At 44.4% G+C, this 12,850-nt stretch overlaps 2 protein-coding genes across 3 annotated transcripts in view; one reads left to right on the top strand and one right to left on the bottom strand.

The window, feature by feature from the left end:
- arl8a (ADP-ribosylation factor-like 8A) overlaps positions 1-492 on the top strand; it is a 6,247-nt gene extending 5,755 nt beyond the window's left edge. The window contains exon 9 of one of the 2 annotated variants that reach the window (XR_010007463.1): positions 386-492. The gene's annotated coding sequence lies outside the window, so the exon portion shown is untranslated. The remainder of the gene's footprint in view (positions 1-385) is intronic. The other variant, XM_062986478.1, reaches the window with a different exon arrangement.
- Positions 493-2,698: 2,206 nt separating this feature from the next.
- On the bottom strand, positions 2,699-8,524 carry gpr37l1a (G protein-coupled receptor 37 like 1a). The gene is made up of 3 exons (XM_062986455.1): positions 8,456-8,524; positions 6,989-7,498; positions 2,699-4,509 (listed from the first exon to the last, which is right to left on the bottom strand). Exons 1-3 carry the CDS (start codon positions 8,516-8,518, stop codon positions 3,670-3,672), a joined length of 1,413 nt encoding a protein of 470 aa, XP_062842525.1. The 5' UTR covers positions 8,519-8,524; the 3' UTR covers positions 2,699-3,669.
- Between the last annotated feature and the right edge of the window lie 4,326 nt (positions 8,525-12,850).

Here is a 12,850-nt window from a genome sequence, read left to right as displayed (position 1 = left end):
CTGTTCTTCCACTAGAGGTCAGTAAGAGCCTGAATCAGAACCTCCACACACACACACACACACAAACACAAACACACACACACAAAAGCTTCAGTGTGAATTGAGACACAGCCCACAGAGAAATTCCTTCCCACTACAGAGAAACACAAAAACACCTTTTATTTCATCTCATAATAATAAAACTATTTTTTATAAAATAAAATAACTAAAGCGTGTTTGATTTAAACTGATTTTATATTAAAATACAAACAAAAACTCAAATTCTATTTGTGTAAAACGAGAAGAAAGTGTGTGTGTGTGTGTGTGTGTGTGTAATGATGGGAATGATCAGCTCTCCTCTCTAAAGTTTTATTTTTATTATTATTTTTCCTTTTCACACCATCAGAGATCATCATAAGATCGAGTCCCACATCAGAGTGCAGATCTACACATCTAATGAAGTTCAGCCTGAAGATCTGAGACCATCAGACAGATCAACATCAATATCATGATGTTTTAAATCATTAATAAAAGGTTTATAATATTATAATAACATTTATAGTAGCAGCCTGTTTTTACACTCTGTGATTTAATTCACTACAGTAATCAGATTTGTTATGTATACACTACACGGCTAAAAGTATGTGGACACCTGATCATGGCACACACATGTTGTGACTACAACAGTCTCCACTCTTCTGGAAAATTGTGCCATATAGTGCACCTCACACAGACGCCACTATTATTCCATTGTGGTCGTGCCCCAAACCGCACACCCTCTTCACTAGAGTGTTTGTGTGTTGTTCATGTGTTCAGGTGATCTAAAGCACGTATGTACGTCATCTGAACTCTAACGTGTGGCAGTGCATTGTGGGATATCACAACAACACACACATAATCTCATTAGATCAGATCTGACAGATACACAGAGATAGTTAGACAGAATCTGACCTCAGATCAGATCTGATGCTCGTTCCCATGACCTCTGCACCCGACACACCGTGTGTGTGTGTGTGTGTGTGTGTGTGTGTGTGTGTGTGAGTGTGTGTGTGTGTGTGTGTTTTTCCGGATCTGATCCTGCAGTGAGTTGGACATAAAAATGACAGCATTTATTTTTTGCCAAATCATAACACACACACACACACACACACACACACACACACACACACTTCCGTCCTGTTCCCTGCAGTGACTGAACAACAAACGTCCTGAACTGTCGGTCCACACCGAGGGTGGCTGATGCTGCCTTCAAGTGCTCCTGTCAATCTTTGACTTTTATATTCAGAAGTTTTGGGTCAGATTTTGGGGTGATGTGGGAGTTTTGGGGTTCAGGATCGGTGTTCCTCTCTAAAACCCAACTACACCTCAGCTTCAGCTCAAATACACATGACCTCACACACTCTATAAGAATGCTGGGACACTCCACACCAGCACTCCACCACCAGCATGTTCTCCCTGAGCTCCTTAAACAGGTTACACACTCCTGGGTGGATTAACACTGTCAGGATCGTGACTCTCACTGTGGTTCGGTGGCGTATGTGAGCATTCTGTAGCCTTCTCCTGGTTGACGCATTTGAAACGTATTTAGATCAGTGCACAGTGTTCCTGTAGATACTTTCAGGTTGTATTTATTGATGCAGCGGCGGACTGAGGTAAATGACACGGGTTTTCTGAAGTTCTCCTGAGCTCATGTGGATGCTTTTATATTTATGACAGTAGCATGATGGTGCAGATTTAACACAGACTGAGATTCCTCCTGATACCCTGAATCGCTTCATAATATCATATATGGTAGATGGTAAAAGACCTGAATTATTTACAGTCTTATGTTGATTGACAATTTTCTAACAAAGTTTTGAGCCACAACCCGTCGTGTCTTTAATATTCTATCAACTCGTCCCAACTTTTTTGGAGTGTTCTCTTTCTACTTTTATCAGTTAAATAAAGATTGAAGAGAATTAACACGTCACACATTCGTCTGTTTACTGACTTTTACTAAACGTCCCAACTTTTACTGGTAATGTGGGTTTATATTTGTTATCTCACCATGTTTGACTCAGACACGATGATGTCACTGGTCCGTTTTCTGTCTAGCGTTTCTAATGAATGCCCCCCCCCCCCAATCTCTGCTTTTATAAGAACAGCTTAATTAAACCGAGACGATCGGCCGCGACTCTTCATTATAACGAAGCTCCTAACGACCGGTTCTGGTGCGCTGTAGGCGGCTGGGGGGACCCGGATACCAGGACGGTGTGTAACTGTTGCTCGGCAACCACGTGCCGACGAGGCCCAACTGTGTGTGTGAGCGGTGTCGGTTGCTTGGAAACTCAAAGAGGCTTTGAGGGGGAGTCCGAACAATACGGTTCTTATAAAAGTCCCCCCCCCCCCCCCCCCCCCCCACACACACACACACACACTGATACACACACACACACGCTGATACACACACACACACACACACACTGATACACACACACACACACACACTGACACACACACACACACACTGATACACACAGGGAAAGACACGGGGGGGGGGATGGGGGGGATTTTTGGGAGGGGGGTGCACTGGTGTGTGAGAAAGTCTGTGCTGAATGATGTGTGTGTGTGTGTGTGTGTGTGTGTGTGTGTGTGTTGTATGAAGTTCATGCTGAGTGTAGAGATCGTTCCTCTGAGTCCCAAACATCTAACCGTTCACACAAACATCAAAGACTCGAGCGCTCTTTCATCTTTTATTCAAATACAACAAGATCAAAGTAACGCTTCAAGTTTTACTGAGGCTCTATAGCGCCACTACATGTTACACCTTCAAACTTCACACACACCCTCACTACATCCACAGGGTTCAGGGGCCTTGATCAGGGGCCCGACAAAGTTAACACACATGTGCATAGAACAGGAGTCAGAATCCACTGAAACATGGCTGCTGCTGTCCACAGTCACACAAGCTTCACTTGTATACATCGTTAGCATGCTAGCTAATCTACGCATCTGTATGTCCAGCGTGAATATTTAAAAACCAGCGCTCTACATGAGGTGTGGACGCCGTTATGTTGTACCGAACCTGATGAGCGGATCTACAGCATCGAGGGGAATAAAAGTGGCGCAAAAGGTGACGGCTCAGACCTTCCAGGGCTCGTACCCAGCATGCCTTGCTCTCACATTTCTACGGTTCACCACGGACCAAAACGGCTTCCACAAAACCAGATCAGATCAGATTAGATCATGTGGTGAGATCATCTGTCCATCACAGTAATCAGACTTTAGTGATTTAGTGACGAGACCCCCAGTGGAGCCGCTCAGATTATTTACAGAACTGGAGGAGTTTCAGACCTGCTGTCTGGATTTCATTCAGTACTTCTATTATCTAAGATATATGGTCAAAAGTATGTGGACACCCTGTCTACTTATTGTGTTATTATAGTTATTGAAAGTGCTTAAGTCACGCCCACTGCTAACAGGTGTATAAAATAAGTTTGAGATCTAAAAATAGTTTAATGTGAAGAATGGGCACAAATTCTCACAGACAGACTTAATAATAAATGATAGAGCCATGGTTCCATAATGTTGCTGGTGGAATGGTAGAAGATGTTCAGTAAGATTCTCATGGTCGAGATGTCCACATACTTTTGATCACACAGTTTATTTATCTGGAGTCTGTTCTGTGATGATCTCAGACGTGTGAGGTTCTCAGCATGGTGTTCCTATAGCCAGCTCTGCTGAGTTCTCCTTCAGCTTCTGATCCAGTTCAGCTCGCAGCTTCTTCTTCCTCTCAGAAACCGAGGATGATGATGCTGAGGATGATGAAGATGACGAGGACGCCGGTGATGAAGGTCTTTTAGGGAGACACTCCTCACAGCAGCAGCAGCAACAGTCCATGAAGCTCTGGCCCAGCGTATGACACAAGCTCAAAATCAGAACGGGCGTGGCCGACGCCCTGCCGAACAGCAGGAACTGACCCACCAGAGCCAGCGTGGTCAGCGTGGCCCCGTCCACCTGGACCCCGGCGTAGGTGAGGCCGATGTTCCAGGCATGCTCGGGCAGGCAGAAGATCCCATAAACGATGGTCATCATCATGACCAGCTTCTGAGACGAGGAGGAGGACGGCGAGGAGGAACATGCAGAGGAGGAATGGGCGTGGCTCTCTGACATCTGGCTGGTGAGGAGCTGACAGGAGAAGGAGAAGAGCAGAGGGAGGCAGAAGAAACAGCCGAAGATCCACCACATGCGGGACTGATGGTACGTCACCACCAGGGAGAACAGCCACTCGGAGCGGTAGGGCGCGGCTGGGGGGAGGTGCACGCACCGGTCCACGGGGAGGCGAGAGGAGCGGGACACCTCCGTCTCCAGATGCCAGATCGTGAGCTCAGGAACCGAGAGGAGCAGCGAACCCAACCAGATCACCGACAGCTTGGACAGGATGGAGCCGAAGGACTCGGGAACCCTGGAGGACGAGGAGCTGGTCAAGGTCTGGAAACGATGGACGCTCAGAGCACACAGACTGAAGGTGTTCACGCCCAGAGACATGACCTGAGAGAGAACCAGAGAGAGAACCAGATAGAGAACCAGAGAGAACCAGAGAGAACCAGAGAGAGAACCAGAGAGAGAACCAGAGAGAACCAAAGAGAGAACCAGAGAGAGAACCAGAGAGTTTCAGTGTGTGTGTGTAAGAGAACTAGACGTACTTCATGTGTGCGTGTGTGTGTGTGTGTGTGTGTGTAAGAGAACTAGACGTACTTCATGTGTGTGTGTGTGTGTGTGTAAGAGAACTAGACGTACTTCATGTGTGTGTGTGTGTGTGTGTGTGTGTGTAAGAGAACTAGACGTACTTCATGTGTGTGTGTGTGTGTGTGTGTGTGTGTAAGAGAACTAGACGTACTTCATGTGTGTGTGTGTGTGTGTGTGTGTAAGAGAACTAGACGTACTTCATGTGTGTGTGTGTGTGTGTGTGTGTGTGTAAGAGAACTAGACGTACTTCATGTGTGTGTGTGTGTGTGTGTGTGTAAGAGAACTAGACGTACTTCATGTGTGTGTGTGTGTGTGTGTGTGTAAGAGAACTAGACGTACTTCATGTGTGTGTGTGTGTGTGTGTGTGTGTGTAAGAGAACTAGACGTACTTCATGTGTGTGTGTGTGTGTGTGTGTGTGTAAGAGAACTAGACGTACTTCATGTGTGTGTGTGTGTGTGTGTGTAAGAGAACTAGACGTACTTCATGTGTGTGTGTGTGTGTGTGTGTGTGTAAGAGAACTAGACGTACTTCATGTGTGTGTGTGTGTGTGTAAGAGAACTAGACGTACTTCATGTGTGTGTGTGTGTGTGTGTAAGAGAACTAGACGTACTTCATGTGTGTGTGTGTGTGTGTGTGTAAGAGAACTAGACGTACTTCATGTGTGTGTGTGTGTGTGTGTGTGTGTGTGTAAGAGAACTAGACGTACTTCATGTGTGTGTGTGTGTGTGTGTGTGTGTAAGAGAACTAGACGTACTTCATGTGTGTGTGTGTGTGTGTGTGTGTAAGAGAACTAGACGTACTTCATGTGTGTGTGTGTGTGTGTGTAAGAGAACTAGACGTACTTCATGTGTGTGTGTGTGTGTGTGTGTGTGTGTGTGTAAGAGAACTAGACGTACTTCATGTGTGTGTGTGTGTGTGTGTGTAAGAGAACTAGACGTACTTCATGTGTGTGTGTGTGTGTGTGTGTGTAAGAGAACTAGACGTACTTCATGTGTGTGTGTGTGTGTGTGTGTGTGTAAGAGAACTAGACGTACTTCATGTGTGTGTGTGTGTGTGTGTAAGAGAACTAGACGTACTTCATGTGTGTGTGTGTGTGTGTGTGTGTGTGTAAGAGAACTAGACGTACTTCATGTGTGTGTGTGTGTGTGTGTAAGAGAACTAGACGTACTTCATGTGTGTGTGTGTGTGTGTGTGTGTGTGTGTAAGAGAACTAGACGTACTTCATGTGTGTGTGCGTGTGTGTGTGTGTGTGTAAGAGAACTAGACGTACTTCATGTGTGTGTGTGTGTGTGTGTGTGTGTAAGAGAACTAGACGTACTTCATGTGTGTGTGTGTGTGTGTGTGTGTGTGTGTAAGAGAACTAGACGTACTTCATGTGTGTGTGTGTGTGTGTGTAAGAGAACTAGACGTACTTCATGTGTGTGTGTGTGTAAGAGAACTAGACGTACTTCATGTGTGTGTGTGTGTGTGTGTGTGTGTGTGTAAGAGAACTAGACGTACTTTATGTGTGTGTGTGTGTGTGTGTGTGTGTGTGTAAGAGAACTAGACGTACTTCATGTGTGTGTGTGTGTGTGTGTGTGTGTGTGTGTGTGTAAGAGAACTAGACGTACTTCATGTGTGTGTGTGTGTGTGTGTGTGTGTGTAAGAGAACTAGACGTACTTCATGTGTGTGTGTGTGTGTGTGTGTGTGTTCTATTCCAGGTAAGAAAACAAAACATTTCAGGATGTTATCAGGATTTATCGGCCTCGTCCAGATAAATAAAGAAAATGAACCCACAGAAGCTCAGGATTGTTTTGGGGAGCCGCTGAGCGTGGGCGTGAGCTCCAGAGCAGAAGAATGGGGTCTTTGTTGGGGTGCGTTTGTACCTCAGTGGGTTTCAGGAGGGTAAAAGCTCAGCGGAGAGTCGAGTGTTTTCACGCTGGCTGTGAAATGAAGCTTTAAAACAAACACACACTCCTCCGTTCAACCCGCCGCTCTATTAAACACACTCGCCACCCCAATTAGTCACCCCCCCACGCCCCTATTCAGGCTAATTGGGGGGGGGGACCTGCATGTTAATTAAACCACCAAACTCCAGACTGCAGCGTCACATCATCTCAGTCTGAGCTTCTTGTCTGTATGTAGACGCCTGACCGGCTGATAGCCAGTGGGGATTTGAACCCTGGATCTCAGTGGTAGTGGGGTAGCACGATGTACCTCTGCACACACACTGAATGTTTAGCAGAATAAATAAACAGCGTATAAAACCAATAAACTGCTCCCAGTGTTAAAGACGATACCTCGATGAAGGGGACGAGGCGGCAGGACGCGTCTCCCAGTAGGCGTCTCTTGGTCAGCTCGTGGAAGGCGACCACCGGCAGGCAGAAGAAAATCACCGCCAGGTCCCAGAGCGCCAGGCTGGCCAGGACGCAGTTCCTCGTGTTCTGCAGGAAGTGGTTGTGCCACACAGAGCAGGAGACGGCCAGGTTAGCCACCGCGCCTACGGCAAACACGATCAGCGCCAGCAGCATCACCGCGTACGCACCGTACGACTCCCCCGTCACCGGGTACAGCGGGTTGTGCAACAGCAGTGACCCGTTAAACACCCTGGGCGTGGTGAAATAACCCTCCGGGTCGAAGGGTCGCGGGTGTCGTTCCTGGTGCTGCTCCACTCTCTGTTTCGGTTTAGCGTCTTTAGAGCCGCGTGCCACCCTCCGCCGCGAATCACCGGCTACAGGCGTTTCACCAACGCTGTGTGTTAACTTGGCGGGCGAGAGCGAGAGGGCATCGGGTACCTCCGTTCTGCTCAACTGTAAAAACATACAAACAAAAAAAACATCATTATAATATTATTATTACAAAACATTACTATTGATTCCTAACGTGCAGCGCTGTCAAATATTTACCAGCGACCAACTAATTTAGAATTAGATGCTGTAACACACTCCAATAAAGCTGGGACGGAGCCAGAACAAGGGTGAAGAGTGTGGGTGCTTGTCTGGCCTGCCTGCACTTGAGATTCATCTCCCACTGATTGTCACAAATTATTATGAGTCTGTTACAGCATCAAATTCTAAACGTGTTTCTATTTATACACTAGAATGAAGCTGATCAGTAAAACATTGGAAATCTTTTCTTTCTATTTTTATCAGTTAAACAAAAAATAAAGAGAATTAATATATCAACATAAAAAGTGAAACGTTTATAAAGAAAAACCTTTATAAAATCTTTATGTATTTTAGCATTTCTTAGTATTGTGGTCTCAAACTTTTGATCCCTGCTGTAAACATAAACTTCATATAAAGAATAATTACATCCAAATGTATTTAAAACAGATTTGATTAGTTTTATACAGTGCAAACTCGATTTCATAATAAAATCTGCAAATTTATCTAATTTCGTTTCTCATCTATAAATAAAATTCATAAAATTCACTTTTTACAGATCACAACTGAACATTTATTATTTCACATGAATTAAATGTGAGTTTATAAACTGGTCGGTGTTTCTGGAGCTTCTTTGTTCTCCAAAACTACTGAGACACAAATTTCACTTTCATCACTAACACAGAAACATTCCTCCAACCTCCAGAGTAACGGGAACAGAGCACATCCAAATATAACCAGTGTCATTAATAAATCACTTCTATTACTCCCTATATTAACATTTCAATAGAACTATAAATGTAGAATATTACTGTTAACACAGTTATAATTAATTCTGAATAACCTTTAATTACTAATAAAAGAAGTGATGATTTATTTTACCTGAAGTGTTTGAGACTCCAGCGCTCCCACACACAGCACCGCTACTAACACAAAACTCATCATTTTAATCATTTTATTAAATAAAACTGTTAGATTAAAGACTGAAAGTGTTCAGACCGACGCACAGAAACAAACTGAGCTGAAAAAAACCTGAAAATGATTAAAATTCATTCAAATCTCCTCCCATCCTCACTCACACTGAGAGACATGAGGAGTGATTATAGCGCCACCTGCTGGACAAACAGCAACATTACACACACCGCTCTGAATTACAACTTTTGTGGCGCCGCCTGGTGGTCAAACCTGAGGATTACAGCTAAATTTCCATCTACAGCTCAACACACAGCGGTACAGCAAACAAGCACAATAAACCTGCTAATCATCTTTCATATCATCCTGTTTTCTAACTCATTAATTCTTTTGACAGTTTTGGTAGATTTTTACTCTCTTTGAGAGCTGAAAGTTTCAGATCAGTGCGTTTGGTTGCTCTTTCCTAATCGCTAGTATTTGTTAGTAAATTTGATCTTTTTTGCTGCATTATCCAAGACTTAGCTTCATGTTTAGAAGAATTATAAAAGTATTTTTTAACAAAATGACACTTTTAGTTCTGACAGTCTGACTAAATTTAAATTAATTTGGAATTGCATGTTATCTAGAGACGTCTTACATTTCTACCAGTAATAGATTCACAGTTTAAGTGGATAAAACTACAAGGTTTTGTGTTTTTTGCTACAAGTGCTGAGGGTCGTTATTTGTAGGTCACATGGTTGAACACAGCAGATCTGATCAGGATAAAGACCTGAAAGACTTTGATCTGGACCAGGTCATTATGAATAAACGACCGGGTTGAAGCATCTCCCAAACAACAAGGCCATGTTGATGATAATTGGATATGCATCAGCAGCTCTGTATTTGTACAGTGATGTTACAGCAGGACTCAGGGTCATTGTGCTAAAGTTAGATTTATAACATCGGTACATTTTCTTAGTCGTACTTGGTTTTTTTTTAGTTCATGTCCAGGTTTTGGTTTGTAGGTTTATTGAATGTTCTGTTGAGTAATTTGGGGTGATGGTTCCTGTTGGCGTCTGAACGTTTGTTCATCTGATCAGTGGAAAGTCCTGCGGTGCTGACAGAGTTACAGCTGAACTATTTTTGGCGTGTCTGAGATATAAATACACCTGATAGGTGTGGTCACGTAGGTGTGTATAAAGCGCCGTTGCCTCCAGCAGTGCATTCTGGGGTTTTTTTTTTACTTGTGGAATGGGAGTGTGTTCTCCCCCTCTATTTTTGGAAGCTGATTGTCTTGGTGTCACTCACAGAATATTCATTCCACTTCCTGCTACGACTGTTAAACCACAGACAATAAAACATGAGAGATAAACCTCGACCTTTTCAGCTCGGCTCGGACGAACCCACCTAACTTTTCATTCAACGTCAAACAAAATCTGAAACACTTCTCATCATCATGAACCTAAAAGATCTTTAAACTGGAAGAAGAATATCAGGGCAGGGTTAGTGCTGGTGTCACTTCCCTGAGTCCTGAGAGGAGAGTCAAGACAGTCCAGTATAAACTGTATTAACAGCGCCTGTCTGTCCCAACCACGCCTGTAAAAACCGACACAATAAATAAATATGATTGTTTGCTAAGCATCACCGGGTCAGTAAAAGAGAAAAATATCTCTGTACAGGAGGTGAATTGGAATAATGACAGTGCGTGTGGGTCAATATTTACTCTGTGTGAGTAATCGTAGCTTTCCCTCGCACGAGACGTCCAACATTAACTACAATATCCAACACCAAACACCACAGAGAGCAAAGTCCAGCCGAGTGAGACTTTATTAAGTCATTTTATTATATAGAGTCTCTAATCATTAACATCAACCTGTAACAGAAGTGAGTGTGTTTGGATTAAACCTGTCTGTCTGTCTGCCTACGTCCAAACGCTCCTTTATTTACCTGTCTGTCTGTCTACAGATCTATCATCTTAAACCACACATCAGGGTCACAGTATAAAACCCAAAATCATTCCAATAAATCTTCTAAACTTGTGTCTAATCACACAAAACCTCGACTTGGAGAAAACGAGACTCAGACCCAGGACCAGTCGACCTTCTTCTGCTGCTCTGACGTCCAGGTCTGATGCCTGCGTCTTCGTCATAGGTGCTTTGAACAGTGGGCAGAAGATGCATGGGGACTCAGACTGGTACAGAAGGGTTTGATGCTCTGTGTGTGGTGCCACATTCACCTCATCACCAGGATTATGTGGTGACACCCCCTGCTGTTTGGGAGACGCTTCAACCCAACTTTAACTACCATCAGATCAACAACTAACAGACCCTTCACCCTCACACGCGCCAGCACTACAGAATGGGCATCGCTGTCCACGTTTTTGGGGGTGCTCATCAGTTTTGGCTCATCTGTGTACAGCGGGTATTTGTGTTTAACAGATGTGAATGAAATCAGCTTTATTATTATTATTATTATTATTATTATTATTACAGATTCCTGAACATATTCTGACGTCATAAAGTCTCAGACTGGAGTAATTGAGGATATCTCGGTGGCCAGAGGGGGGCAGCAGTGCGCCAGCAGCCACTCAGAGAGGAGTTCAGTAGAGTTCAGTCAGTAGATGTAGATCAGGGGCAGTGCCCACATGTGCTGGAGACAAACACACACTTACCCCGCAGTAAACATGCTGGTTCTATTTCTAACCCTTTAACTCCAGATGAAGAAGAAGAATGTGATTTTAGTGCTCGTGATTCTGGAGGTTTGGACTGAAGAGACGCGTCCACATCTACACGGCTACAATCAGAACATGTGATCTGTAACTGTGAGCCACTGAGTACGAAGCAACCGGTCGAGGCCTCGCTCAGGGGCCCAACTTGAACTTAAACCTGCAACCTTCTGATCACTTGTGTGGTTGCTACCACTCCCCTTAATTTAGTTTCTTCTGTGTGTGTGCGTGTTATCAGGGCAGTGGTGGCTCTAATGCCTTTTTCAATAGCAAGGTGCCAGGGTGCCAGTTCAATGCAGGGCATAGCACCCACACACACACCCACACACACACACACACCCACACACACACACAGAGAAACACACACACACAGAGAAACACACACACACACACTAAAAGAACTTGCATGAAATTATACACTCACCGAGCACTTTATTTATTTTCTACGTTTACTTATTATTTTTCACTTCCTTCCACTCTGTTTAATAATGAAAACGTCTGTGTTGTTCTGGTATAAGCGTAGCAGGTGCAGCAGTGTTGTTGGGAGGAGAATATTCCTTCCAGAGGGGTCTGTGACAGATTAAACACCTGATAAGCTGAGTCTCATGTACAAGTACCTCAGGAATGTTAAAAAAACATGTAAATAATTATAATGGAGTGATTTTGTGGTCCTGTGGCTCAGTCGTGGTTCGGTGCAACTCACAGATTTTCTTTATGTTGCAGAACAGACCTGGAAGCCCCGCTTCCTGCTCTCATATTGTTATAATAATTATTTGGACTCCATGGTGACGTGGACGTTCAGGTCTGTGTGCATGGTGTCTCTGGGGTCGAGAGGAACAGGATGCTCTGTAGGACCGATCACCTCAGAGCGTACAGAACCTGAAGGAGCTGCTGGTAACGTCCTGGTACCAGACACCACAGGAACCTTCAGGTGGGTCGGTGGTCCTGAATTTTTGGCTCGTCTGTGTGTTTGTGACTCGGTCGGTTTCCCGTCTCACACCGCAGCTGCCGCCGGGCTGAAGGAGGAGCGTTACAGTAAAGAGGAGCTTTGTTCTCCTCACCTTTTGTTTTCAGTTATTTCACCCTCTGACCTGTTCGACCGGATCCTGATGATTCCTTATATAAGATACACACACACACACACACACACACAAGCACGCACACACACACACATGGGCCACAACGTAGCAAATATTTATAATTATTGTTGTGGTTATATAAGGTTTATCTGTCATTTTGTAACTCATATCAGTGATTGTATACCCTCACACATCCTGCAGTAAATGTTTCAGTAAAAGTCCAGAAATGTTTATTTTATATAAAACAAATTTAACAAAGAAAATCTGTCAAAACTGAGTGAACGACTCGGTGTTGGTCGTGATGCTGCCACATTATCACACTACTGCTCAGTGGGTCAGATACTGGACTAGTGATCAGAGGGTTGCTGGTTGGGCCCCTGAGTGTTACATCACTAGTGTTACCCCAGTCATGAGCTTCACACAGTGATGATCACAGAAGTCTTACTGCCTATGTACTGCCCGAGGCTGGGTCACCAGAATCAGTGTACCAGGTTCCCCTTACGCCCAAATTCAGCATGCCAGGGCACAGCGCCCCCCTCCTCCAGGTCCCTGATCCTCCTACCCAGTAAATAATAGAGAAAA

Source organism: Trichomycterus rosablanca, chromosome 24 (genome assembly GCF_030014385.1).
Source record: "Trichomycterus rosablanca isolate fTriRos1 chromosome 24, fTriRos1.hap1, whole genome shotgun sequence".
Taxonomy (NCBI): domain Eukaryota; kingdom Metazoa; phylum Chordata; class Actinopteri; order Siluriformes; family Trichomycteridae; genus Trichomycterus; species Trichomycterus rosablanca.
The sequence above is the reverse complement of the archived record's forward strand: the minus strand, read 5'-3'. Positions and strand labels throughout refer to the sequence as shown.